A 26,624-nucleotide genomic window follows, 5' to 3' on the forward strand; every position below is an offset into this window, starting at 1 on the left:
TAGTGGGATTAAGACGTCATTGTTTTGCCGTCTTTAGTAATTGTCACACACACACACACACACACACACACACACACTCACACACACACACACACACACACACACACACACACACACACACACACACACACACACACACACGCACACACACACACACACACACACACACACACACACACAGTATACAGTTACTCTGCTTCTGCGTCTTCATGCTCTCCATCTGTGTCCATTGTGCGGATTAGAGGCTTGTTATCCTCTTAGCTCTAAATGGCCCCACGTTCCTGCATTCCGCTGTCCGTCTCATCTGCTGTTTAAGTCGCGGACTGGAGATGAGACGAAAGCGAGATTCATGCGTAAAAATGATCGAGCTCACTATTCAGTTGTTTTAGTCGTTTCGCATTACGCGCGACTTGTCGGGACAGCACTCTCTATCGCCAGTCTGAGCGCGTGGGGCACAGTGGATGTCTTTCCGTCCGTCAATGTGTTCAGCCCACTGATCTTTCGTAGACTGTAATCTTATCAGTGTCAAACCGTACCTGCCTTTTCCTCTCGGGCTGTTTCTGTCCGTCTTCGTGTGCCATTTGCAAGAGTCTGGATGAAAAAACGATTTGGGTTAGAGAAAAACTTTATCATCACAAGGGTCTGTTGTTATATTTACAGTTACAGGCACGTTTGCGTGTGGGATAACATGATCATTTGACCGTTTTCAATTTTCGACCTGCAGAAGACATGGGATCTAAAGAAAGGATTCTGTTACTTCTCTTCACAATATGCACAGCCAACGTTTGCCTTTGTGCAAGAAAATCAAATGCTCGGAGATCTGGTGAGTTTACCTGCTGACCTTTAGTCCACATTTGACATGGTGTAGTAAATATTATGATAATCCTTATATTGAAACATTGTGGATGAGCGCAGACTTTCTCATCTTTGAGTGTGCTCATCTTTCCATTTGTCTGATTACTCCAGTATCATAAAGCCTGCTTTTGAAATGAGTTACGTACCATTTCAATTATTACATGAAAAATACTATTTTAGCATTAATTCACCAACATTTACGTGACTATTTTAAACTTTTAAAGTCCTTTATAATGGCGATAAAAGCTGTGCAATATGAACATTCCTGTTAAGAACAAACACCTTCCTCATAACACCCCTGTTCATAAAAGTGATAATTCTACAACAGAATCTACAGTGCAGCATGTTACTTATAGACCATTTAAAGAAGTTCAGCTCACTTTTTACGATGTAATTTGAACACAATATATGTTCTGATAGATTTTAGGCAGGAACTTGTGACTAAGAGGGAAAGAACATGGATATAACGTGGTAAAAAACACATATTTTATGCATTTTCCTAAACATGAAATGTTTGTCAAACAAAGTCAGGGAAGTATTCAGCTTCGGACAAACTGCATACCCGGTAAAAATCTTGCCAATGGATGTTGATTTGTCCTTCCAACATGTGCCTTCTCTCTCCCCCTGTCTCTACCTTTTCTGATGTCCTGTCACCCTGAACACTTTTTCCGTCACAGTTTCTTCCCTTTCCTCCCTCTTTCCTTCTTTCAATCACTTCCTTTCTCTCTCGCTGTCAGTCTCTCTGATTTATTTCTCCCTCAGCCTAAGACCCACAGGCTACAGCAGGCTGACTATCACATCTGTCTGTCAGCACAGACACTCAACACAGTGGGGACTGCCATACAGTGGACGGCTGTGGTTCTGTCTCCATGACCTCCAGTGACATTTGTACTTGTTTTCTTTGTTTTGAGGTCTCTGAGGCTTCCTTCTGAGGAAGGGGGGAGTTGGGGGTGTCAACAGGGCTCTATGTCCAGATGCATCACATCAGCCTTTACACAACAAAGCTGGTAGCACTAGGAAATCGTTAAGATTGAATGACGTCTTTCCCCGAGGTTATCTTACTTTTTCCAGATTTTGACAGCCCTCTCGACAGTTAGTGGAAGCTTCTGAATTATTATCCTATCCTATTTCTTTAACCTACTGTAAGACAAATAAAAAACCTACTTGTTAAGAATATCATGCCTTTTAACCTAAACTATTCCATATTTTATTCCTGCATTTTTTTTTCATATTTTATAAGGCATTTCCCACTTTATTTGAAAGAGTAAAAAATGGGGTTATTACAAGCTATAAGTACCAAGGCTGGAATCAAACAAAGGACACCGTGGTAATGTAGCATGCATTGTAAACACTGCTACCAAGGAGCTCCAAAACAATGAAAATATACTTCTTTTTTTTCAGGAGATGACATTTGCCAGTTAATCCTGTCAGATTCATGTTTACATTTCATTCAAATATCTTATATCTTTACAAAAGCCGTGCTGAAGGGCAGCACACGTTTTGCTGGGTGAAATGGACCTGGAAGCAGTGTTTTTTCATATGACTGACTTCAAAAGTGGAGCCGGAAAATCAGAGTGAAATGTGCAGGTGCTTTGCTCTAAAAGATGTCTGGCTGCCACTCAATGTCTATGCCGTTTTGGTTCTAGAGAGCCTGAGTGTACCTGCAGCCAATCGGTAAACAAAATCCTGGGACTCCTGTGACATGTTGACTTACGTTACAAATAATTTATTTCTACCTGAAAAACATGGAAATGCTACCTGACCACTGAAAAGTGTAACTATTGCATTCACACTTCAGCGTAACAAGGGACTTCAAAGGAAACATCTCTGAGTGGTAATTTGACAACCTGGTGTGTTGAATTTTGGTGTGATGTGTTCTGCATGAGAGCCCGCAGATGTAACTTTTTCTTTATCAAGGCAGAGAGCATGAAAATGTTTGGGTGGCTGACAGTGTGGTCTCTTGTGGCCATTTTTTAAACAGTGTTTTCTACTGTACATTGTAGAAGTTTGCACCCTTTTGGCATGACCTCTAAAATCTGGCCTCTCCTGTCCCATTCAAGTATGCGGTGGGCAATGCACCCTATAGAAACTTACCAATCATGCGGAGTTTCTGGCTGGTACGCCCAAGTTGAACAAACAGTAGCAATAACAGCTTATGTGGCAACTATAGCCAGCAAAATAGGTTGATGAAGACAACAGTAACTAAAAACAAGGTTGATGGAAAATAAGTCTTCCAGAGCTACCTTGAAGCAACATTGTAAGCTGCTGTATGATCATGTACCAAAAATAATGATTTAAGAAGTCCTATCTCCATCAACAGTTTTTTCTGTGAGTTCAATTCACCCGTACACTTCCCTGGGGAGATATGGATGATCAGGCATACAGCTGACATATTGAATTACCCGCTTGGATGGAAGAGCAGGGAAAAGGGTTCGATAAAGCAGAAGAGATGTTCAGTGGATTTAGGAAAGAGGTCGGCATAGGAAGTAGAAGAAGGGAGTCACAAGACATAAAGAGGAGAGAAACATGAAAATGGAAAAGAGCAACGTTGTAGCTACATGAGATTTCAATTTACAGAGATCAGCCTCCTACATTAACCTTTGTTTATTCCCCATGTCAGTGTATACGAGGGACCTCTGTCCTTTTGTCAGCTAGACCAGATCAGGACATATAAAAGTCTCTATCACGTATAAAGGTCATAAATAAAACTTTAAAAGATGTTTGGCTATTTTTATGCGGCATTTTCATGTAGCCTCTTCATTGCTTGAATGCAACATGTGTTTTGTGTAAATGGTATGATATAAGGTGGATGACTATGAGGCCAAGGGTTCTTGTGTGCTCCTCTATCTCTATTAAAGCCAGGTGATGAATATACAACAGGTCATCAGAGGTGGTGATGATCTACACCTCTATAGCTCGTTCTCTTTCTTCTTCATCTTCAAGAGGTTTTTCAGGCCGCAGTCTGATGCTGGAGGTGCAATTACAATCTCTTGAAGTATCACACTAACACCCAGGATTTTAATAACTCCAGACCAGGAAAATAATGACATATGAATCCAGAGTCAGTTGACATAAGAATCCACACCAGAGAGCTATGGGTTATGCCATTTAAAATGATAATTTCATAACTCTTATAAAAGGTAAGGTTATGTTTATGTTCTCAATAGCTATTTGAAAAAAAAAAAACAGATTGCCAGGACCTGCTTTTGTTCAAACCTCAATGTGGTATTGACAAAGCATTTATATATAATTGACAGGCAATTTTTATTCTTACGTATTCTAAAAGTACTCAATATATATGCTTTAACCCCAAAATAATCTTCACAAAGACAAAGTTTAGGTTGGAATTTCATGTTGATTATTCATTTTATATTTATTGAACATCCCCTGATAATTTGCACTATTGGAAACATCAGAACAAGCTGTGAACATTTGCACCGATGAATGTTAGCAACAGGTGAATATTTAGACATGGAGCATATAAAGAGTACCACCAGCATTCCTTTAGATTTGAGTTTCTATATGTGGGTTTTTAAGAGCTTCCTTTGCCTTCTAAGACACTGTCCTGATGAAGGGGTTTAAAGCAAACAACAATGCCATCTGTAAAAACTAAACTAAAGACACTAAAACATTGAAAAATGATATGATAATTCTCAGCAGGTTGGATTTCAGTAGCAGCACCTTTCACATTTTATCCACTGTCTAAATTAGCTCATCATTTTGTCAACATACCGGTAGGTCAAAAGCTGCCATGTAAATCTAACTGTGTAGTTCAAATGAAGATTTCAAGTATTCCTGATCACTTGCACTTCCCCCCCTGTATATTTTCTGTTGCCCTCAATGATTTGTTTTCTGTGTATTTGTTAGATCGCCTGAGTCCTCCACTAGACATCCAGCTGGAGACAGTCAACTGCACTGCCTTTAGTGTACGATGGAAGATGCCCCGGCGACATGTCAGCACCATCACCGGATACAAGGTAGTCACACAGCGTGTCTTTTACATTAAATAATAACTCAGATACAAACTTGATACAATTTCTATCCGGGTTTTCCAGCAGTGATGTCATAGACTTTATATGGATGCTATCCACAAATTTAAAGAAACCCTGCACAGAAAAACAAAAGGAAATGAAAACATTCAGCTTTACAAACAGCAGGCTAACAAAATCCGCCCCTATATTCTGCCCAAAGTCCTTTTAAGAATGCATAGAAAGGTTTTCAACTTCAACATAAAAAAACTATTGATATGTCATAAATCATTTTGCCTCTCTTTTTTCTAAGCGGATGCCCATTTACCTCTGCAAGCCGTTGAGTTGGTGCCCCAACGTTTTTAAAGTGCCTGTCAAATTTACTGTCCAGCAAGATGGCCTTGAGGGCTAGATTGATATTTCTAAATGTCTTGTGGTTTAAAGGAACCTCTCACTTTGGAGTTATGCGTTTAAAGGGGCAATATAGCTCTGAAAGATGTGGACACAAATATGTGTTTTAGTGTTTTGTCAATAGATTTTTTTCTCCGCTCTGTGCTTCGAGTACTGAAGTGGGATTTATTTTCTTGGTAGAAACATATTGTATATATACAGTGGAGGAAATAAGTATTTGGTCCCCTGCCAATTTAGTTAGTTTACCCACTTACAAAAAAATGAACAATCTGTAATTTTTATGGTAGGTTTATTTTAACAGTGAGAGACAGAATAACATTTTTTTTAAATCCAGAAATGTAGATAAAAAAAAAAAAAAGATATCAATTGATTTGTGTTTAATTAAGGGAAGTAAGTATTTGATCCCCTTGCACCCAACAAGGATTCTTGCTCCCACGGAGCGGTTAAATAAGTCCTCTTGCTTTAATAAAAATTACCTGGATAAAAGACACCTGTCCACAGTCAACAAATCAGATTACAACCTCTCCACGGAGGGCAAGACCAAAGACAGGTCTTGTGATCATGGTGGAACTACTGTCTAAAGACATCAGGGACAAGATTGTAGACCAACACAAGGCTGGAATAGGCTACAAGACCACCAACAAGCATCTTGGTGAGAAAGAGACAACTGGTTTGATTATTAGAAAATGGAAGAAGCACAAAATGACCATCAATCGTCCTCGGTCTGGGGCTCCACGATCAATGATCATGAGAAAGGTGAGGGATCAGCCAATAACTACACAGGAGGGACTTGTTAATTATCTGAAGGTCAGCTGGGACCACAGGCACCAAGAAAACTGTTGGTAACACACTGCACAGTAATGGATTAAAATCCTGCAGCGCCCGCATGGTCCCCTGCTCAAGAAGGCACTTGTACAGGCCGTCTGAAGTCTGCCAATGAACCTCTGAATGATTCAGAGAAGGCTTATGAGAAGGTGATGTGGTCAGATGAGATCAAAATCAAGATCTTTGGCATCAACTCGACATGTCGTGTTTGGAGGAAGAGAAATGCTGAGTATTACCCCAAGAACACCAACACCATGGAAACATTATGTTTTGGGGGGGTTTCTCTGCTAAGGGGACAGGGCAATTCACCGCATCGAGGGGAGGATGGAGGGGCCCATGTATCGTAAAAAATTGGAAAATGGGACATGGATAGTTTTTCCAGCTCGACAATGACCCAAAACATACGGCCAAGGCAACTAAGGAGTGGCTACAGAATAGGCCCATTAATGTGATGGAGCGGCCTAGCCAGTCTCCGGACCTTCATCCCAGAGAAAATCTGTGGAAGGAGCTGAAGCTTCCAGTTGCCAAGCATCAGCCTCCAAACCTTAAGGATTTTGAGAGGATCTGCAGAGAGCAAAGGACCAAAATCCCTCCTGAGATGTGAGCAAACCTGGTGACCAACTACAAGAAACATCTGACCTCTGTGCTGTCCAACAAGGCTTTCTCCACCAAGAACTAAGGCATGTTTTGCAAGGGGATCAAATGGTAACACTTTACTTGAATGGGTGTTCATAAGACTGACATTACATTGTCATAACCATAACATGACACCTGTCTTAAACATTAATGAATACTTATGACAGTTGTCGTTAAGTGTCATTCGGTAAGTTATGTCACTTTTGATGCAAAGGTGACATTGTTTGAGATGTCCTTGTTATGACAACTTAAACATGTCATAGCAGACCTAACTGTCAAACTTAAGAATAATGTTTAGCTTGATATCTTAGCGTGACATTAAACCGTCATATATGGATGTCTGCTATGACATGTTTATGACAGGTGTTGTTGTCTTGGTTTATGTCAAGTTTTCATAACAAGGACATCTCAGACAATGCCACCTTTGCATCAAAAGTGACATAACTTACCGAATGACACTTAACGACAACTGTCATAAGTATTCATTAATGTTTATGACAGGTGTCATGTCATGGTTATGACAATGCTATGTCAGTCCTATGAACACCCATTCAAGTAAAGTGTTACCGATCAAATACTTATTTTCCCCAATTAAATGCAAAATAATTCATATATTTTCTTATTAATGTACATTTCTGGATTTAAAAAAAATATTCTGTCTCTCACTGTTAAAATAAATTACCATATAAATGACAGACTGTTCATGTCTTTGTAAGTGGGTAAACTAACTAAATTGGCAGGGGATCAAATACTTATTTCCTCCTCTGTATATATTGTATGATATGCAAAGGCAGGTCTGGAGATTGTGTATAGTCGTTGCATTAGGTGGAAAGGATGCTGAATAGAAAAAAGGCATTCATTCTAAGAGCCAATGTTCTATGTACATTTTAATTTTGTATTTTTTGAAAGAAATATAATGCCCTAGTAACTTCCTGCTTTCCTTGCTTGTTTGCTTCCTTGCTTCCTTCCTTCCTTGCTTCCTTGCGTTTGTTTTGAGTCAACCATTAACAAAGTGTGGATCAGGACCAGTGTGCTTTGCTTTTGACCATATGTCCCGATAAGAGGATTAGCCAGCTAGCAACGTACAGTATGTGTTCATTTGACCTATCACTTTAGAAGTTCATTGTTGATCTGGTTTCCTCATAATTTTTCCTCCATGTTTATAAAGAAACCATGACTTCATAATGGAATGTTAAAACAATGGTGCTTTAATTCAAAATAGCGAACATGATATTTATGAATAGAATAGAAAAGAAGTATGAATGCATGCCAAATCCAACACAGACAGAATAGGTTTGATTTTCAATGAAATAATGTGAATCTGAAAATGTTTCATACTAATAAGTATTTGTATATGTCTATGTGTGTGTGTTTTTCAGGTTTTCTACACAGAGATGAGGAATGGTCGTCCGATGGATACAGGGTCTCTGATGGAGGTTCCTCTCAACTTGGACATGCTGACCACTGTGAGAACTTTAAACTCTGCTGTTTGAAATCAGTGGTGAACATGGTATAGACTGGAGTATCCTATTTATAATCACCACTCAACTTTGATCCATCTCTAACTTCAAATGTTGACAACGTGGGAATTATCAGCTGTGGTAGCCAACAAATCTTTGCAGTGCTGCTTTATCATTACTTGAAAAAACATACTTGAAAAACACAATTACCCTTCCCATCAGTGTAGCCAAAGCCTGGTTCATTGTATTCCTCTCTTCATTCTATGCCAAAGAGCTCCTTTTTTATAGTTAATTATAAAAGTATACCTTTAAAAACACATGAATTATTCCCAGAGATTGACATGTTGCTTCATTATTGTGAACATGGACACTGTCATTTTTTTAAAAGTTGATCCCAAATGCATCGTCCTGCTGCGTTTATACTACAACACTGATTGTGTATTAATCTGCTGCTGAAAATATTTACGTGCAGTACAATGTTATCACTGTTTTCTGACATGTTATATAAAATTGCAGTGCCCAGTTATTTTAGAAAGCTATTTTGCCTTTTTATAAAATACAACTATATACTGGACCATAGAGCGACTATGGCTGCGAGGGAGTGCGGTCGTCTTTAAACCAGAAGGTTGTTGGTTCAATCCCAGCCAATACATGCCGCTGTATCCTTAGGCAAGATAAGATTCACACACAGTTGGCATGGCCAACTGTGTGTGAATCTGTTAGCATCCGTATTTTACCTAGTGGTACTGCTCTGTCGGAATGGAGTGTGAATGGGTGAGTGACTCGTACTATGTAAAGCGCTTTGAGGGGTCAAAAATACCTGATAAAGCGCTATACAAGTACAGTCCATTGACCATTAAATTCTTTAAAGTGCATTTTTATAAAACTCTTTCTCACTATCTAAAGATATTTAAACTACATCGCTACCATTAAGTTGAATATTAGAATGTTTTGGACCTGTAATTAAATGTCATAATATCCGCTGCACTGCTACACTTTTACAACTTTTACGTATACCTCTGCTCTTATTTTCTCCAAAGGGCCAATTTGACGGACAAGCAAGCTTTGTGAGTATTATTTTCCTTTTTTTACAAACTAAATTGGACTGCTTTTATTATCAAGCTTGACATTTACCGCTGTATTTGAACTACTTTCAACTTGGAAATCTCAAAAAACAAATCATATGTTTTTTAGTCTCCCACCATCTCTCCTCTTTTTCTTTATTGCCTCTTGTCTTTTTCTCCTTCTTCCTCGAACAATCCTTGTTGATGCGATCTTAATCCATATCTGTCTTTTTCTCTACTCTACCACTCTCACATCTGTAGGATGTGGACATCGGTAATCTTAAAATGAACACTAAGTACAGAGTGACAGTCGGAGCGTATGGTTGGGCAGGGGAAGGCAGACCCAGCATGCCTAGAGACATCAGCACTGCCTCACATGGTAAGAATATGTGAGTTGTAGTGACTTCCTTTTACAGCTCTTGCTAATTTTTCTGCAATGGTATTGTTAATATTATCTTCTGAATTACATTTATTTCTGTGCCACTAGACACGTGCATGCCCCCATCACCCCCCACTCAGCCTGTTGTCATGGCTGTATCTGACACTGAGCTGGCGTTGTCATGGCAGCAAGGAGAGAGTGAGGGAAGTGCACCTGTCCTTCACTTCCTGGTGGCCTACATCAGGTAAGTGGTTACATAAACAACGCAAAGAAACATGTAATGAACTTTTATGTTTATAAAACAAGCCATTTATTTCAAATCATATCACCCATTTGTAATCTTTAGTGGATATTGCTAATAGGTGAGCTGAACTGCACCTACTACGGTGTTAAATTGAAAGTTAAAAATAACAGGTAAAATAATTCAATTACACATGTCGTTTTGGACACAAACAGAAGAACATGTTAAAGTTTGAAACGTCATATTGTGAATAAAAAACACCCAGACATTGTTGGTATCACAAGATGCAAACTACTTGGCGTCTGTCTGGTGTTTTGACTCTTATCGATCGCACATCTTTCATTTATCATGGAGTTTGTCGCTTTTTTTATTAAGTCAACTCACATCGCCTTAGCTCCTGTCATAGATCCTATGCGACTACAGGTCAGTTTTGTTTACTTGTATTCCTTCTTTTGGTCATCAACCCTCTGAATATCTAAAAAAACCTACTTTTTTTCAGAAGCCTCACCAACAAAGTGTTGCTGCCAGAACTCACACTGACACACATTTACAGGTTCAAAGATTTGCAGATGCACTTCCCCCACACCTTTGGTTTGGATTAATCAAACTAGAAACCACCTTTTTCTTTCTTTTGGGCTTTAGGCTTTAGTTCCCAAATGTATAAACAGAGTGATCTCATATTTTACTCCCTGCAAGAAAGTAAATAGACAATATACGGACTATATAATGGCTACACGATCATTTCTAAAAGCTCTTTCCAAACATGTTTCTGTGTAAAGCTGTACATTCAGCCTCCCTTTGCAGAACATCTGCATACACTCATTGTCACATTACTACAACACAGAATACAACATTTTTCACTGAATTTCGTGAGGCCTTTGCTGGTCTGCTTAATCTAATCACTTTTGTTTTGACATGAGGATCAGGGATCAGTTAGACCCGAAAAAGAAAGAATTTCATTTTTGTGGCTGGTAACCTCTCTCTCACACACACACACACACACACACACACACACACACACACACACACACACACACACACACACACACACACACACACACACACACACACACACACACACACACACACACACACACACACACACACACACACACACACACACACACACACACACACACAAAGGACATTCAATGTCTAGACAAGTCCTCAGGCTGCAAATTCAAGGAAGTCTGATAATGATGCTTCTTCTCCTCTGTCCGATTGCTAGACCGAAATAAAAAAAAGAGAGTTAAAATGTTAAAATCCCTCCATAAGAATAACACAAGTAAAACTGTTCTAAATATATAAGATAAAACATAGTTTTGCCTTTTGCATTAGAGAGTTAACTCCCTGAGACTGCCTGAAGAGAGAAGGACAAAGACAGAGGCAGAGAAACTGTCACTTACTGTGACAGCGTAGACATGAATCAGTGTCTGTGTTTGCATGCAGGGGCATTTTCAATACAAAAGGGCCTTATCAGAGGCAAATATTTCTCCCCCTACTTCAAAAGAGGCCTTGCTGAAGAGAGACAGTGATTGGTGGTGAAGATGACTCTGTTCAACAGATAGTCGTGGCTCCAGGCGCAAAGAATCAGCACCAAATATGGCAGCTGGAGATGATAGGCAGAAGAGATGAAGTTCAGGAGTTCATCATTCTGTTTTTGCTCTACTTTTCAAAACAAAGAAAGAAAGAAAAAAGAAGAAAGCTTAAGACATAAAGAGCCTTAAAAATAGTAACATTTCTCTCTTTTGTGACTTTGAATTACTTAGATCTACAGTCTCTAGTTATTGTTATATTTGCAAACACTTATAGACATTTTCAAGGAAAACAAAGACAAATATCATCATCATCATCGTCATCATCCTCATCATCATCATCTTCATCTTCACTATCATCCTCAATCTAATCACTTTGAAGATGTTTTGAGAATGAGGATTATTGTAATTTCTAGATTATGAAAACAAATCCCAAGTAATGTATTTTGTGTGTCTTGTCGTTCACAGGCCAGAAATGGACACTGAGTGGACATATATCCGTGAGCCCATTGAGACGAACTCCATGGTTATGAAGGGGTTATTACCGGAAACAAAGTACCAGTTTGTCGTCAGAGCGGCCAACTTGCACGGAGTCAGCCCACCCAGCAACATCAACAACCCGGTGCGCACTCTTGGTGAGAAAAAATGTTGATCATTCTTAGCCAACGTGCTGTGATGTGACGGTCAGGAAATCTCCCTCGTTAGTCTTTCAACCACTTTCAGTTTACTTTGAACAATACAGCCACACTGAACTAAACAGACTGTGGTCATTTTTTTGCATCACCAAATCTTGATGTTCAACCACTATGCAAAACCCCGGTGTTACAGTGGAGAACAATGCTTTCTTACTCACTGCCCTGGGAAGCAACGAAACTTAGATATTCTTTCAATACAAGTAGATGCATTGTTTATAAAGAGGAGCAACATGTAAATGTAAGATTATTATGACTAAATTCGGTATTACTTTATTATATAAACAGTTTCTCTCTTTCCTTACTTACCAAATCCTAGTCTAGCTTTCTAATGAAAAAAAATGCTTGTAATTGAAGTAAATTCAGTTGTAAAAGCCTCATCACATGTAATCCCACAGTGTAATATTCTGAAATCTTGCCATTTTAGATATACTTTTTCCAAATGTGTTTTGATGTTGAGATCTCAGGCTCAGGAAACCTCCTCAAATCATAATTATGGTATAAATTAAATGCATTTTGAAACAGCAACACATTTAGCCTCCCCTAAGCTTGGATGTGCACAGCACCTGACAGTCTGTCAGTGGAGTCTGGGATGATGGAGATGGAGATCAACGGATTAATTTACATTATTATTTTTGCTGTGGTCAGCTGCTGTTGGTGGGGATGGGGGAAAGACACGGTAAACACAGATTGATATTAAAACACACACGCACATTCACACAGGTGTGTACTTCACACACACACACACACACACACACACACACACACACACACATACATGCAGCAAAAGCAATGTCCTAATGGTTTAGGGACCATGACATTCAAACAATTTACTTACAGATGTGAAGGCATAATGTCATGCTCTGTGAGATTGGATGCTTGTTCATGTCAGTCTTTGGGAGTAATAGCAGTAACTATTAATCAAATAAATCCAACAGTCATGTAGACACAATCACATTATCCAGACTTTTTTTGCTGTGTCCTACAGACCTCACTGCTCACTTGCTGCATGTTGGCAGGCGGCTGTAGCGCCACACGCTATGTTAGCTGTCAACTGATGTAAACGACTCTGATTGAGTTAAGTGCCCTAAGTCCTGCTAGACTGCTCTGAGACACAGACACAAAGCTACAAAGCCACACAGAAAGAGAGGTAATAATAGAAATAACTTGTTAAGAATAATGTCAATGAAAGTTCAATGAAGCCAAAGATAAGTCAGTTAGACAGACACACAGAGACAGACGGACAGACAACAGCGAAGACATGGAAAAGCGTGGTTCCTTAGCAGGGGATAAAAGCGGGTTACGCTCGAGTCTCATCAGACAGGATTAAGGACGGGATGCCAGGCCCCTTCCCTGCCAATGCACAGCCCTGATCGATGCAGACACACACACACACACACACACACACACACACACACACACACACACACACACACACACACACACACACACACACACACACACACACACACACACACACACACACACAATGCTCCGCAGCAGAGTGAACAGCGGGGGTGGGCTTGACTGACTGACATACTTTTCTTGTTGCTCTCTGGACTGAGTATGGACTGAGGGGGATTGTTACACAACAGAAGATTAGTTGAGGGCTTTTTTGGGTGCCCCCCTCCCTGTATGCCAGCAGTCAGCATTCAGGATTTAATGTTATTAGGCTGTGCTAATTGGCTCTTTAAATCTTGATATCCATTAAGATTAAACAATCAATTTTCCATGAGATCTTTCAATGTTTAACAGTTTATTTTGTTGTATAAGATGTTGGTATTCAATCTATAAATACAAATTATTATTTAATTCCCTAAATTTGCAGCGTTTGATATCATATACAGGGAGTGTGAGGCACAAAGAGACAGGAGGGAGGGGATGTTGTGATGTTAGCTAAGATTAAGCTTTATCAAGATAGAGTGGGTGGCAGAGGAGGTAAACATGCTATTGTTTCTATATCTTGTTGTTCTTTGGTAGAAAGGAATTCATCATTTCTTTATTTTTAAACTGTTAATGTCCAAATTCATAGAAGTCCAATGTTAACAAAACCACCAAGTTGATAAGATAAGGAATTATTTCTAATTAATTAAAAATAAATCATATATATCTATATATATATATATATATATATATAAACACATTTATTGTCTGTTGTCTTTCTTAATGAATGGTTAACTAAAGGAATAACAATGTAAGTTGTCTTTTATTTATCTTAACTCAAACCATTCAAGCTATATTGAACTAAATCTTTATAGGTTTATTAACAATACTATCTTTGCAGCTGCAGGTAGAGCTAATGACCAAAAAAAGACCCAGGTTTTATGCTATGCTCACATTATTCACTGTCTGGTTTTGTCTTTGTACCTGATGAGCAGCCGTTGTGTATCGAGGAGACACGTTTCAGTACATGGTGCAGCGGCCTGGCTACAGGCGAACAGGAACACCTGGTGGGCCAGAAGCTGTTACTACTATTCACTATCTGTGTCCCACCATCAGTGAAATGTTGTCACATTCCCCAGTGATCGTTCATCATTGGAAAACAGAGGAACCATACACCTTCAATCTCTCCATTTGTGCAACTGTCATATGAATTTCACACCATGTTGTTTGTTTTTGCCGCCTTTTTAATTGTCTAACAGCGTACTTGTGTTTCATCATTCCACCAACTTTGTTTGACCCTTAAACGTGCAGTCATTGTTGCATTTATAATCAACAGAAATAAAGAAATATAAAGAAGTATGTAATAAACATCATGTATCTTTATTGAAATTGTGAACAGGTGCATCAGAAGTTGGCAGTGGGGATTACGGCCATTACATCACAGACACAGGAGACAAAGATGAAGATAGCTTTGACATTGATGACTCTGATTATGACATCTTTATTGAGGAGGTGGGTGATTGCATACCACAGCTGGACATGAATGCTAACTGTATGCATATTTATCCTTATTATTCTTCTTCCTTTTCGTAGTTAAAGCCATTCCCAGGAATCAATAAAGACAACAGGAAGTCCCAGCTCCGTTCACGCCCCAATGGGCCATCTGGAAGTAACATTGTTTATCGTATGAACACCATCGCTCCCCGCAATGTTACTGCTACTCCAGCTTCCTCCACCACCTCATCAATCTTCCCAGATTTCACAGATCTGGCTTTCTCAACCACCTCAGAGCCCAGGACCACCATTGACACAAAAACTACGGCCACACTTAGCACAACCAGGTAAGATTTTAAACCTTAGTTTACCTCGAAAATCTGTTTTACTGAAGGAAAATGTTTCACATTATACTATTGCTGTTTATCAGCAGCTGTAGTAGCTATGGCGAATCTTTTAAAGATGGTTTTTCCTTATGTTTCTAATGGTTGAACAAAAAACAGCGGTGTCAAGATGCTTTTTTTTTTTTATCTCAGCAAAATCACAATTTTGATGTTGGATTCCTAGATTGTTCTCTCTTCTGTCTGTTATTTTCTCCTAAGATCCACACACAGTTTTGTTTGTATACGCTTAAACTTAATTATTTGATAATAGATGGACAATAGAGCAGTACAATGTCACATCAATCAAAGCCGCCATTCTGGTTGTGATGTACTGCCTGTCATCAACTGCAGCAGATATGTGTTGGCCTAACTAATGCTGTTTTGCATTTGATCTGTTTAATTCTTCCCCTTATAATTTACATTTATATTTATTCACAGAGGAAAAAAGGTATCACTTTAAGTTACAACTTAGGACAGAACTGATAGATACATTTCACAATTGCATTTCAAATTGAAATATAATTATTTGTTTAACCCCTGACTTTGAACTGCAAACATCAATGAACTTCTTTCATCCTCTTCTTATTTTAGCATGAATTTGCCCAGCACCACTACCCCCACAACCATGTCTGCCTGGAAAGGTGAGGTACCTCGTGTGTACGACCTGACCTGCGATGACACTGTGTGCCCCCCAGACAGCTTCTGTCTCAGCGATTTCGATAGCGGAGGCTCACGCTGCCACTGTAACCTCGGACGGAGAGGGGACAATTGCTCTGAGGGTGAGGGAAGTGTAATTGAGTTCAAGCTTTAGTTAAAGTGTAGTGATGCTGAAGAGGCAACTATCAATTTTGTAATACTTTCGTCTTTTTTTCCTACTCAGTGGTATCCGTGAACTTTCCCAGGTTCCATGGCTACTCTCACATGACCTTTGAGCCCTTGAAGAACTCTTACCAGACCTTTCAGATTACTTTAGAGTTCAAGGTAAAGCGCCATGTCTTTGATTTTACCTCTTTGATTTTGGATCACCAGATATTTAATACTTTTTTTTCTGTGATACAGGCCGACTCTGAGGATGGCTTGTTATTATACTGTGGAGAGAATGAACACGCACGTGGAGACTTTACCTCTTTGGCTCTGGTGCGAGGCAAGCTGCATTACAGGTGAAGAACAATGTGACTCACTGACAGGAAAGAGCAGATTAATTTAGATAAAGTTTACAAGACTGGTGGTCCTAAGAGGCTGGATTGTAAAATATTTGATCAAATAAAATAAAATAAAATTGTGTGTTAAATATTTCACTCTATAAACACAATATATCTTCGTTGAAGTGTTAGAACAAGCTGATTTTAAAATATATTTGTTATTCATAAATGGCCAAAATAATTGTATTGCATCACTCCCATTTGTTCTTATTTCATCCTTTGAATCATGTCAGCACACTTTATGTAACTGGAAATATTATCTGTTTTTCTCTCAGGTTTAACTGTGGTACAGGAGCAGCACAAATAATAAGTGAGAGTCGTATTGTGGTCGGTCTGTGGCACACGGTTACCGTCTTCAGAGATGGCATGAGCGGCTGGCTGCGTATGGACAACGACAACCCCTTATCTGGTCGCTCAGAGGTAACAATAACATGAACACATAATCACTTGCATATTTATTTATCAAATTGTTAAAGTGCAGTATGGCTTCAAAAATGGAAAAGCTTTTTGCAATATAACCATTTTGTTTTGTTGGTTTGGATGAATTTTGTGTGGAACATTGCTGCCAATATTGCCTTTCAGTCCTTTTAGCGAGTGGACCAAGCTCAAAGTGTTTCTACACTAATAAAGCACATTTTTATCTTTTGCTTTCAGGGCCAGTACACTAAGATCACTTTCCGCTCCCCGCTGTATGTGGGTGGATCCCCGAATGCTTATTGGCTGGTCAGGGCAACAGGGACAAATCGTGGCTTTCTCGGCTGCATTCAGAGTCTGACCGTCAACAACAAGGCGATAGACATCAGACCCTGGCCGCTGGGCAGAGCTCTGAGTGGAGCAGATATAGGTGAGGCGGCATACTACCAGCAGTATATGATTCGTACGAGTGTTGCCTATAATGCACTAGTTCTTCTCTCGTGTATTGTTGCTCAGACATGTAGTTTAGGAGCAACAATGCCTCCGGAGAGGGAAACAAGTTATTTTGGAGTCTGTACATAGGTCATGTAATGAGGTTAGAGGGCTCTATTTGAATGTCTATGTCAGTATTTATTCATAAGACAGTTTGGTGCTTGAGTGATTTCACTTTATCTAAGGAATGAGAGCATAGCATGACATGTTTTGATAGCAATTATTCTTAGGTTAAAGACAAACAAATATGTTAATATTAGAAAAGAAAAACAATCTAAATATTGTAAGTAGTCATCACCCAAGATAATTGTTTTGCACATTACCTTTAAATGGGGGAAGAGCCTGAGTTATTAGATGGAAAAAAAAGTAAAAAGTGTACCATAATAAAAAGAACCCTATCCCTGTCTAAATCCCCTCCTTGCTACCAGGCGAATGCAGCGACAGTGTGTGTGACCTGGTCAGCTGTGCCAATGGTGGAGTTTGCTTTGCAAATCGTGCTGATGGCTACATCTGCCTGTGCCCACTCGGCTTCAGGGGAGCACTTTGTGAAGAGAGTAAGACAACTGTATTTCTCGTACCTACTCACTATGTTTGACTCATACTTAAGAGTACTTACTAAACACACACTGTTATCAAGAGTCACATTTCTCAAAATCCTTTTGTGATGGCTGTCATAGATTGTCACCGAAACCTTTTAAAGTAATTACTGACCAGAAGAGTGCCATATAAAGGAACATTTTTTGAGATGAGGATTATTATGTTTTATATAGAGGCAGGGGGATTGATTGCGTGAGACTAGGTTTTAAACATTATATCCCCACTTTCTCTCCATTTTCTTTTGTTCTCATCAACTCCTTCTTCCTCCTCTTCACTCTTAATCACCTCTATGTTCTCACACCACTTCTTCCTACTTGGCCCAAATCATTTTTTGTTCTTTCTATTTTTATTTATTCTCATGTCTCCTCTTTCCCTTCTCTAGGTTTCTCACTGTCCTCCCCTCTCTTCAATGAGACAGTTTTTTCGTATGCCGTCATCCCGTGGCCCCAGTCCTTTCAGAGTTATCTGTCCTTCATGGAGTTTGAGCTGACGTTTAGGCCGTCGTTGCCCGATGGGACGCTGCTGTACAGTGATGACGCAGGCAGCGGAGACTTCCTGGCTATCAACCTTGTGGATGGATACGTAGAGTTCAGATTTGACTGCGGCTCTGGAGGATCTACTATAAGGTATTAAATAGATGCAATCTTATTGTATTCCCCGTCTGCTTTACTTTCTCAATATATTTGCAAATTAGATGGCTGAAATTTTGTGTGCTACAGGAGTGATGAACAGATCAGCCTGGACACATGGCATGAGCTGAGGGTGTCTCGCACGGCAAAGAGTGGCATCCTTCAGGTTGACAGCCAGAGGCCAATAGAAGGAATCGCTGAGGTATTTTGTTTTTGGGTTGAGGAAAGCTGCAGTATGTCATTTTTTACTAAAAGAGGGCAGGATAAAGTCACACACTTAGCAAAGCGTCTTTATACACTATTTAGTTCTGCAGGTCTCTATAAATAACATTGGACAAATAAGGAATTCAGTTGATGCAAGGCAACATTGGTGTACCATTGGAGTCACAGTTGAACATCAGCCCAACCTGTACACATCCTATGTCTATATCTCCTATGTTCTTTATTGTTTTCTTCTGTGTATTTGACAAAAAAATCACTTACACTCGTAGTTTGATTTTGCCTTTTAACATGTAATTTTTTTTTTTACATTTTCCAAATGTTTCTACCTTAACCCATTGGTATCAAAATGGTACAGTTTTTTTGGGCAGGAATCATTTCTATGAGGTTAAACCCACTGTACATAATTGCTTATATATGACATTAAATGATGTTATAAATCACTAAGTTATTTTCGTTTGATTTCCCCTATAGGGAGCTTTCACCCAGATCAACTGCAGTTCTCCTCTTTATATTGGCGGGGTGCCAGAATATGATAAAACCAAGAGGGCATCAGGTGTTATAAAGCCTTTCACTGGAATTATTCAGAAGGTAATTCACTTCTTTTTTACATTAGTATTTCAATTCTTTTTACATTTATTTACAATCTGGAAATGACTAAACACTTCAAAGTTATCATTAAAGTCAAAACACTTTGTTCTTTCACATCACTTTTGGTTCTAAACATCAAGAGTCTTTTTTTAATCCTCTCTCTCTCTCTCTCTCTCTCTCTCTCTCTCTCTCTCTCTCTCTTCCTCCATCTTGTCTATCTGTGTTTCTTTTCTTCTCCCTTCCCTAGCTGATACTTAATGATCGCACCATCCCAATAATAACTGGCTCAGCTGGTGGAGTTAATGTAGCAAATTCAGCTCACCCATGTGTGGAGAGTCCCTGCGCCAACGGAGGGACCTGCAGGCCTAAGTGGGACGGTTATGAGTGTGACTGCCCCCTGGGGTATGACGGGAGGCACTGCCAGAAAGGTCAGTTTCATATTTGCACAGAAAGCATAATAACTATAATTTGCAGAACTTGCTGTTTTAGCATAGTAGCATGTGCTTTGGGTCTTCTTTAGTCTGTACCTTACATACTATGCTATTGCAGTTACAAAATAGGGGCAAGTCTAATTAAGTTGATCAGAAATTGAAATTAACTTGTTATTCTTAATTAAATGTGAAGAAGTTAATGATCACCTTTTTTTGTGTGTGTAATTTTTTGATATTATCCTGTTGCATGATTTTTGGTCCCAGGGATTAATTGAGTTTTCTTTTTTCGTGTAATGTCATATTTAATGTTATGTTGGAAAACCTAATCCCTTAAGCCTTTTTATGCCTTCTCTGTTTTAAATGCTTTCACTGTACAGAATGTGGGAATTACTGTTTGAACAGTAAGTTTTTTTCAATGATTTAAAAATGCAATTAGTTGTAACCTGCACACCATAGTACTCATAACCTATCATTGCCTCCCTTAATACATAAACACGTTTTCCACTCGTAAATTTCTCCTCTCAAAATACCTTTTAGTCTTGTAGCTTAGTTTCATACATGCTGGTGCTGCCGCCTTGTGATGGTATGAAGTAAATACAATGTTTTCTCTGCCCAGCTGTGACTGAAGCCATTGAAATCCCACAGTTCATTGGCCGAAGTTACCTGACATATGACAACAGAGATATCCTGAAAAGGTTGGTTGAAAAAACGGCTGCAACTTGTCTTGTCATAGGTATATTTGTACTTCAGTTATTTACTTTAGGTACTTGTCATAATGTTTGTTACTATCAGAACAGTGCTTGTTTTAATTCCTTTTGCAAATAACTTTGACTGTATTTCTTAGGTTATCTGGTTCTAGGACCAACCTTTTCATGCGTTTTAAGAGCACAGCCAAGGACGGTCTGTTGTTGTGGAGAGGAGACAGTCCCATGAGACCCAACAGTGACTTCATGTCTATTGGGCTTCAGGATGGGGCACTCATCTTCAGGTATTTTTCTATGTGTAAAACATGAGGAAGAGTATCACACCACTGTTATGTACGTGTATTTTACTTGGTCTTTCTGAGATATCTGGATTCAAAGAAATATTTTAAATCCAACTAAAAGTCCTTCTTGCCGCAGTAGTGCTCTTCCTCGTATTATTGAGGAAACAAGGGGGGTGTAAAGGGCAGATTTTAGTAAGAGAAGAAAGTCACTGTGAGAAAGAAGTTGATGATTATGGATAGGGACGCTGATCCCACCAAAGGACGAGAAGAGCTATGCTCCCAGTAGAGGAAGAGCTTAAAAAAGACCTGAAGGCGGAAGCTGGACCTTTATCTGGAAAAGGTGATCAAGGTGACAAATGTGAACCCACTGCAGGTGTATAGAGACTTCATTATGTTTGTGTGTTTCTATATCTGGATAGAAGACCAGGTGTGGGCATGTTTTATATCTGTAAATATTTAAACTGCTGGTGATTTTGGTGGAGGAAACACATTGACACCTCTGGACCTTGTGCGGACTCGTTTGGGACGGATGAAGTATTGAATAATATTTTGTAAAAGAAAGCAATTATCAAAGTACTGTGTTGGAGACTGAGCATTTTATATTGTGGCTAAAATGTTATGAAGTGATTTGAATAAATAATTGACACACATACAGTGGGGCAAAAAAGTATTTAGTCAGCCACCAATTGTGCAAGTTCTCCCATTTTAAAAGATGAGAGAGGCCTGTAATTTTTTATCATAGGTATACCTCAACTATGAGAGACAGAATGAGAAAAAAAATCCAGGAAATCAAATTGTAGGATTTTTAATGAATTAATTGGTAAATTCCTCGGTAAAATAAGTATTTGGTCACCTACAAACAAGCAAGATTTCTGGCTCTCACAGACCTGTAACTTGTTCTTTAAGAGGCTCCTCTGTCCTCCACTCGTTACCTGTATTAATGGCACCTTTTTGAACTCGTTATCAGTATAAAAGACACCTGTCCACAACCTCAAACAGTCATACTCCAAACTCCACTATGGCCAAGACCAAAGAGCTGCCAAAGGAGACCAGAGACAAAATTGTAGACCTGCACCAGGCTGGGAAAACTGAATCTGCAATAGGTAAGCAGCTTGGTGTGAAGAAATCAACTGTGGGAGCAATTATTAGAAAATGGAAGACATACAAGACCACTGCTAATCTCCCTCGATCTGGGGCTCCACGCAAGATCTCACCCCATGGGATCAAAATGATCACAAGAACGGTGAGCAAAAATCCCAGAACCACACGGGGGGACCTAGTGAATGACCTGCAGAGAGCTGGGACCAAAGTAACAGAGGCTACCATCAGTAACACACTACGCCGCCAGGGACTTAAATCCCGCAGTTCCAGACGTGTCCCCCTGCTTAAGCCAGTACATGTCCAGGCCCGTCTGAAGTTTGCTAGAGGGCATTTGGATGATCCAGAAGAGGATTGGGAGAATGTCATATGGTCAGATGAAACCAAAATAGAACTTTTTGGTTAAAACTCAACTCGTCGTGTTTGGAGGAGAAAGAGTGCAGAGTTGCATCCAAAGAACACCATACCTACTGTGAAGCATGGGGGTGGAAACATCATGCTTTGGGGCTGTTTTTCTGCAAAGGGACCAGGACGACTGATCCGTGTAAAGGAAAGAATGAATGGGGCCATGTATCGTGAGATTCTGAGTGAAAACCTCCTTCCATCAGCAAGGGCACTGAAGATGAAGCGTGGCTGGGTCTTTCAGCATGACAATGATCCCAAACACACCGCCAGGGCAACGAAGGAGTGGCTTTGTAAGAAGCATTTCAAGGTCCTGGAGTGGCCTAGCCAGTCTTCAGATCTCAACCCCATAGAAAATCTTTGGAGGGAGTTGAAAGTCCGTGTTGCCCAGCGACAGCCCCAAAACATCTTGCTGTAGAGGAGATCTGCATGGAGGAATGGGCCAAAATACCAGCAACAGTGTGTGAAAACCTTGTGAAGACTTACAGAAAACGTTTGACCTCTGTCATTGCCAACAAAGGGTATATAACAAAGTATTGAGATGAACTTTTGTTATTGACCAAATACTTATTTTCCACAATAATTGAAAAATAAATTCTTTAAAAATCCTACAATGTGATTTTCTGGATTTCTTTTTCTCATTCTGTCTCTCATAGTTGAGGTATACCTATGATAAAAATTACAGGCCTCTCTCATCTTTTTAAATGGGAGAACTTGCACAATTGGTGGCTGACTAAATACTTTTTTGCCCCACTGTACATGTCCATCATAGCCTGCTCCCCCTTAATAATAATAATGAGCAACTTCCATTTAAGAAGTATCCTTTTACAGTAAATCCCATTCTTTTTGTGGCTCTGGGTCCATCCCCACTGTGCACCTTCTGTAACTCCTTGTATGTGTTTCCATGTTGTTCTAGTTATAACCTGGGCAGCGGTTCGGTTAACATCGCTGTTAATGGGACCTTCACAGATGGAAAGTGGCACAGAGTCAAAGCAGTGAGGTAAGCTCTAAATAAATATGAAAACATCCATGTTCACTAAGAGATCTCTGGGTATGTTTTGCACTTGACAACTCAGACAATGAAGATGCACCAATGTTTTTCTTTGTCCACTTGGGGGCAGTAGAACATCCTGACAAATCACCTTTGAAGTTGATTTATATCCGATGTGTTATGCCCATAAGCAATCCCTACATACCTACATCGTCATTTGATTTTTGATATATTCAGATGGATTATTTGAGCTTTAAGGAAAGGTATGACGTTCAGAAACAGCATCACTTCAAGCCATGTGGAAAATGAAATAAATAAATAAAAGGACAAAGAAAAACAAAAATAGAAATTTGAATTCTGACTTTAACTTATACATGACCCGATTTCAGAGATGGCCAGTCAGGGAAGCTGACAGTAGATGACTATGGAGCAAAAACAGGACGGTCATCTGGAAAGATGAGACAACTCAATATCAATGGCCCCCTTTATGTTGGTAGGTGGTGCTGACAACTGATCTTCTCAAAGTGCTTTACATCTACTGTAGACAATCATTTTAATTTCTATTTTTCCCCCTAAAGGTGGCATGAAAGAGATAGCCCTTCACACAAATAGACAGTACATTGGAGGCTTGGTGGGCTGCGTATCCCATTTCACACTCTCCACTGATTATCACTTGGCACTGGTGGAGGACGCTGCTGACGGCAAGAACATCAACACCTGCTCCAACTAAAAAAAATGACTTCAATAAACGAAGGTCTGTTTTCAGCACAACATTTTTTAACTGGAACGAACAACTCGACCAGCTGAAAACTGAAAAAAAAAAAACACCTACATTTTGTTCTGCCAATTCAAGGCTGACATTGTATTGAATGGAAGTGGGAAAAGACTAACAACTTTGTTACTTCAAGTCACAAGATGATTTAAGTGGCAACGTTTCCAAACCAACTCTAACTTGCCAAGTTTTATGTTTTATTTTCATGTAACAACGTGTTGATGAATTGCTCTGAAGATGTGTTTGGACATATGGCAACAGCAAAACGACCAGAGGATATTACAAAGCACAAGTTGTCTGTGAAAGGAGAGAAAAGCTTAAAGTTATGGGTAATGGAGGTCTTTGAAATACTTTTTTTTCATGGGATGATCCAAATCGTATATATTTATTTTTTCTGATGTTTATCCTGATTTGATTGCTGGAAGAACTGAGTGATTCGAGGTATCGCGGGCCATCACAAATGTTTCATGATCCTGACCCACAGCAGCTAGCAGAGATAAACTTCTTTTTAGACGATTTTGGTTTTGACCCTAGAGGACGTCTGTTTGTTTTTGTGGCATTGTGAGGTGTGTTCTTGTTGGTGACGTGTTTTCATTTTTTTGAAAGTCTGATTGATGACAATCTTTTTAAAGGTTGGTAGTTTTAAGGGACGTAGATGTAAGCTGCACGTAATATTTAACCTTTATACACTCCTCTTTTTCAGTTAACATGCTTCTTTATTTGGAACAATAAGATACTTGAAAGTCACATGAAAGTCGGATGATGACAGGGAAGTAGCCAAAATCCTTGTGATATTGTGCGTGACCGTCTTTTACTATCATCTGACACAAACCACATCCCTATGCACTTCAGCTTTGAAATTGAACTTCTGTTTCACAACATAGAAAATCAATCATTTCTTATATTCAAGCATTTTAAGTGCAAGATGGTTAATGTAGTGCTTTCTCATGCCTAAGCCTGCCTATTTTGAATGACACTTGCTTAAAAAACAACAAAACCAATGATATGGTTATAACATGAGTTTGCATCTTGAATTTGTTTTGAGGAAATAAAAGAAATGTAATAGTAATGGTGGCATTATGGTTTTGAAGTCTGAAGTTATCTAAATTAAGCACATCCAATGAAATATGCATTGGTGAATAAAAATAGGTAATGTGATCCACCACTGGGTAATTCAAGGGGTTGAACATCAACTGTACACATCGTAGCACATATTGACTGTTGAACCATGTGTGTGAAATAGCTGTGAACCATAGCCTGTAGGAAAATGTTGGTGTAGCATCTATGATGTCAGCATATGTGTCAGTTAGTGAAGCCAGATGATCTTGTGCATGGGAACTGACCTGGGTAGAGCTGAAGTGGGAAGAGCAAGCAGAAACCATCATGGCTGAGTGTGCTCATCCTAAACCTGATTACTACTCTAGCCTTAAAACTGTATCTCCATTAAGATCCCCTGAAAATAACAGAGTCATTTACTGCACCAAAAAAGTGTATAGATAACCATTTGTTATAAGAGTTGATTGTAGGCGAGTATGAAAGACAAGTATACATTTTCATTACATTTTTGCAACCATGAAATAAACTAGGAGAGATAAAATACGTAAGATTTGAATGGATAAAACCACCATTTGTTTTTTATTAATAACAAGAAATGTTCACTGTATTTGTATTTGGTACACTGTGACAATTGCCTGTCCAAAACTAGAGGCTGTAATAAATTCTAATCAAATAGTTTGCTGATTAAATAACACGTGGTCATGATTTGTAACAAATGGTCATGCTCTCTCCATTTATCTGGGAAGTGGACGCAAACATTTCAAAACAACATTTGTTATGGATTGAAAAAAATGTTATGAACAAGATTTCTGTTTAATATGGTCAACTATTCCAGAGGTAACCAACATCCTTTTTAACAGGATTGCAACCAAATAGCAATCCTCTTGTGGACAATCCGGAGAGCCAGCAGTATCTGAGGTTTGTTTCAGACTCAACAGCAAGTTAGATCTACAGGAATCCTCAAAAAGAAAACATTTGAATATATAATAAAGACGATCTATGTTGTCATCCATCTATATACAATGCAATACAGTGAATTGATATCAATATTATTCCAGCACATAATTTGTGGTCAACTTGTTTACAACAGTCAGATTGATAAAGGAGAGATTATTTAACAAATGACAAATTCCTTTTGGAAGCATGAAGGAATCCCAGATCTTGAAAAACAAGTGCAAAGCAAAGGTTGACCCTGTGTTGGCTTTTGTAAAACAAAAAAAAACAATATCAAGTACATGAGAAGAAGCGAACACATTTTATAACCTGTGATTCACAGAGGCAATCTTTACCTCACCTTTTCCAAATACTTGTTGTTACTATACTTAACATAGCTGGTAGATTAAATAAGATGTACAATGTTTGTTTGGAAAATTGTAAATGTCACACAATAACTACTTGGTGATAACCCACACAGTACTG

The 26,624-nt window shown here is 39.1% G+C and overlaps 1 protein-coding gene across 2 annotated transcripts; it reads left to right on the plus strand.

Moving 5' to 3' along the window:
- Positions 1-728: 728 nt before the first annotated feature.
- LOC134873134 (pikachurin) lies at positions 729-25,878 on the plus strand. 2 transcript variants are annotated; one of them, XM_063896561.1, is made up of 25 exons: positions 729-823; positions 4,723-4,832; positions 8,075-8,161; positions 9,196-9,222; positions 9,481-9,598; positions 9,707-9,842; positions 11,843-12,009; positions 14,849-14,961; positions 15,043-15,290; positions 15,918-16,105; positions 16,207-16,307; positions 16,386-16,486; positions 16,804-16,948; positions 17,183-17,372; positions 17,863-17,988; positions 18,414-18,657; positions 18,751-18,862; positions 19,354-19,470; positions 19,718-19,898; positions 20,279-20,302; positions 20,518-20,596; positions 20,746-20,889; positions 23,303-23,386; positions 23,767-23,870; positions 23,956-25,878. In XM_063896561.1, exons 1-25 carry the CDS (start codon positions 730-732, stop codon positions 24,105-24,107), a joined length of 3,192 nt encoding a protein of 1,063 aa, XP_063752631.1. In that variant the 5' UTR covers position 729; the 3' UTR covers positions 24,108-25,878. The 2 variants fall into 2 exon arrangements, with proteins under 2 accessions (XP_063752631.1, XP_063752633.1); XM_063896563.1 differs by lacking the exon at positions 20,279-20,302.
- Positions 25,879-26,624: the final 746 nt, after the last annotated feature.

This window comes from Eleginops maclovinus, chromosome 12 (genome assembly GCF_036324505.1).
Source record: "Eleginops maclovinus isolate JMC-PN-2008 ecotype Puerto Natales chromosome 12, JC_Emac_rtc_rv5, whole genome shotgun sequence".
In the NCBI taxonomy this organism is placed as follows: Eukaryota; Metazoa; Chordata; class Actinopteri; order Perciformes; family Eleginopidae; genus Eleginops; species Eleginops maclovinus.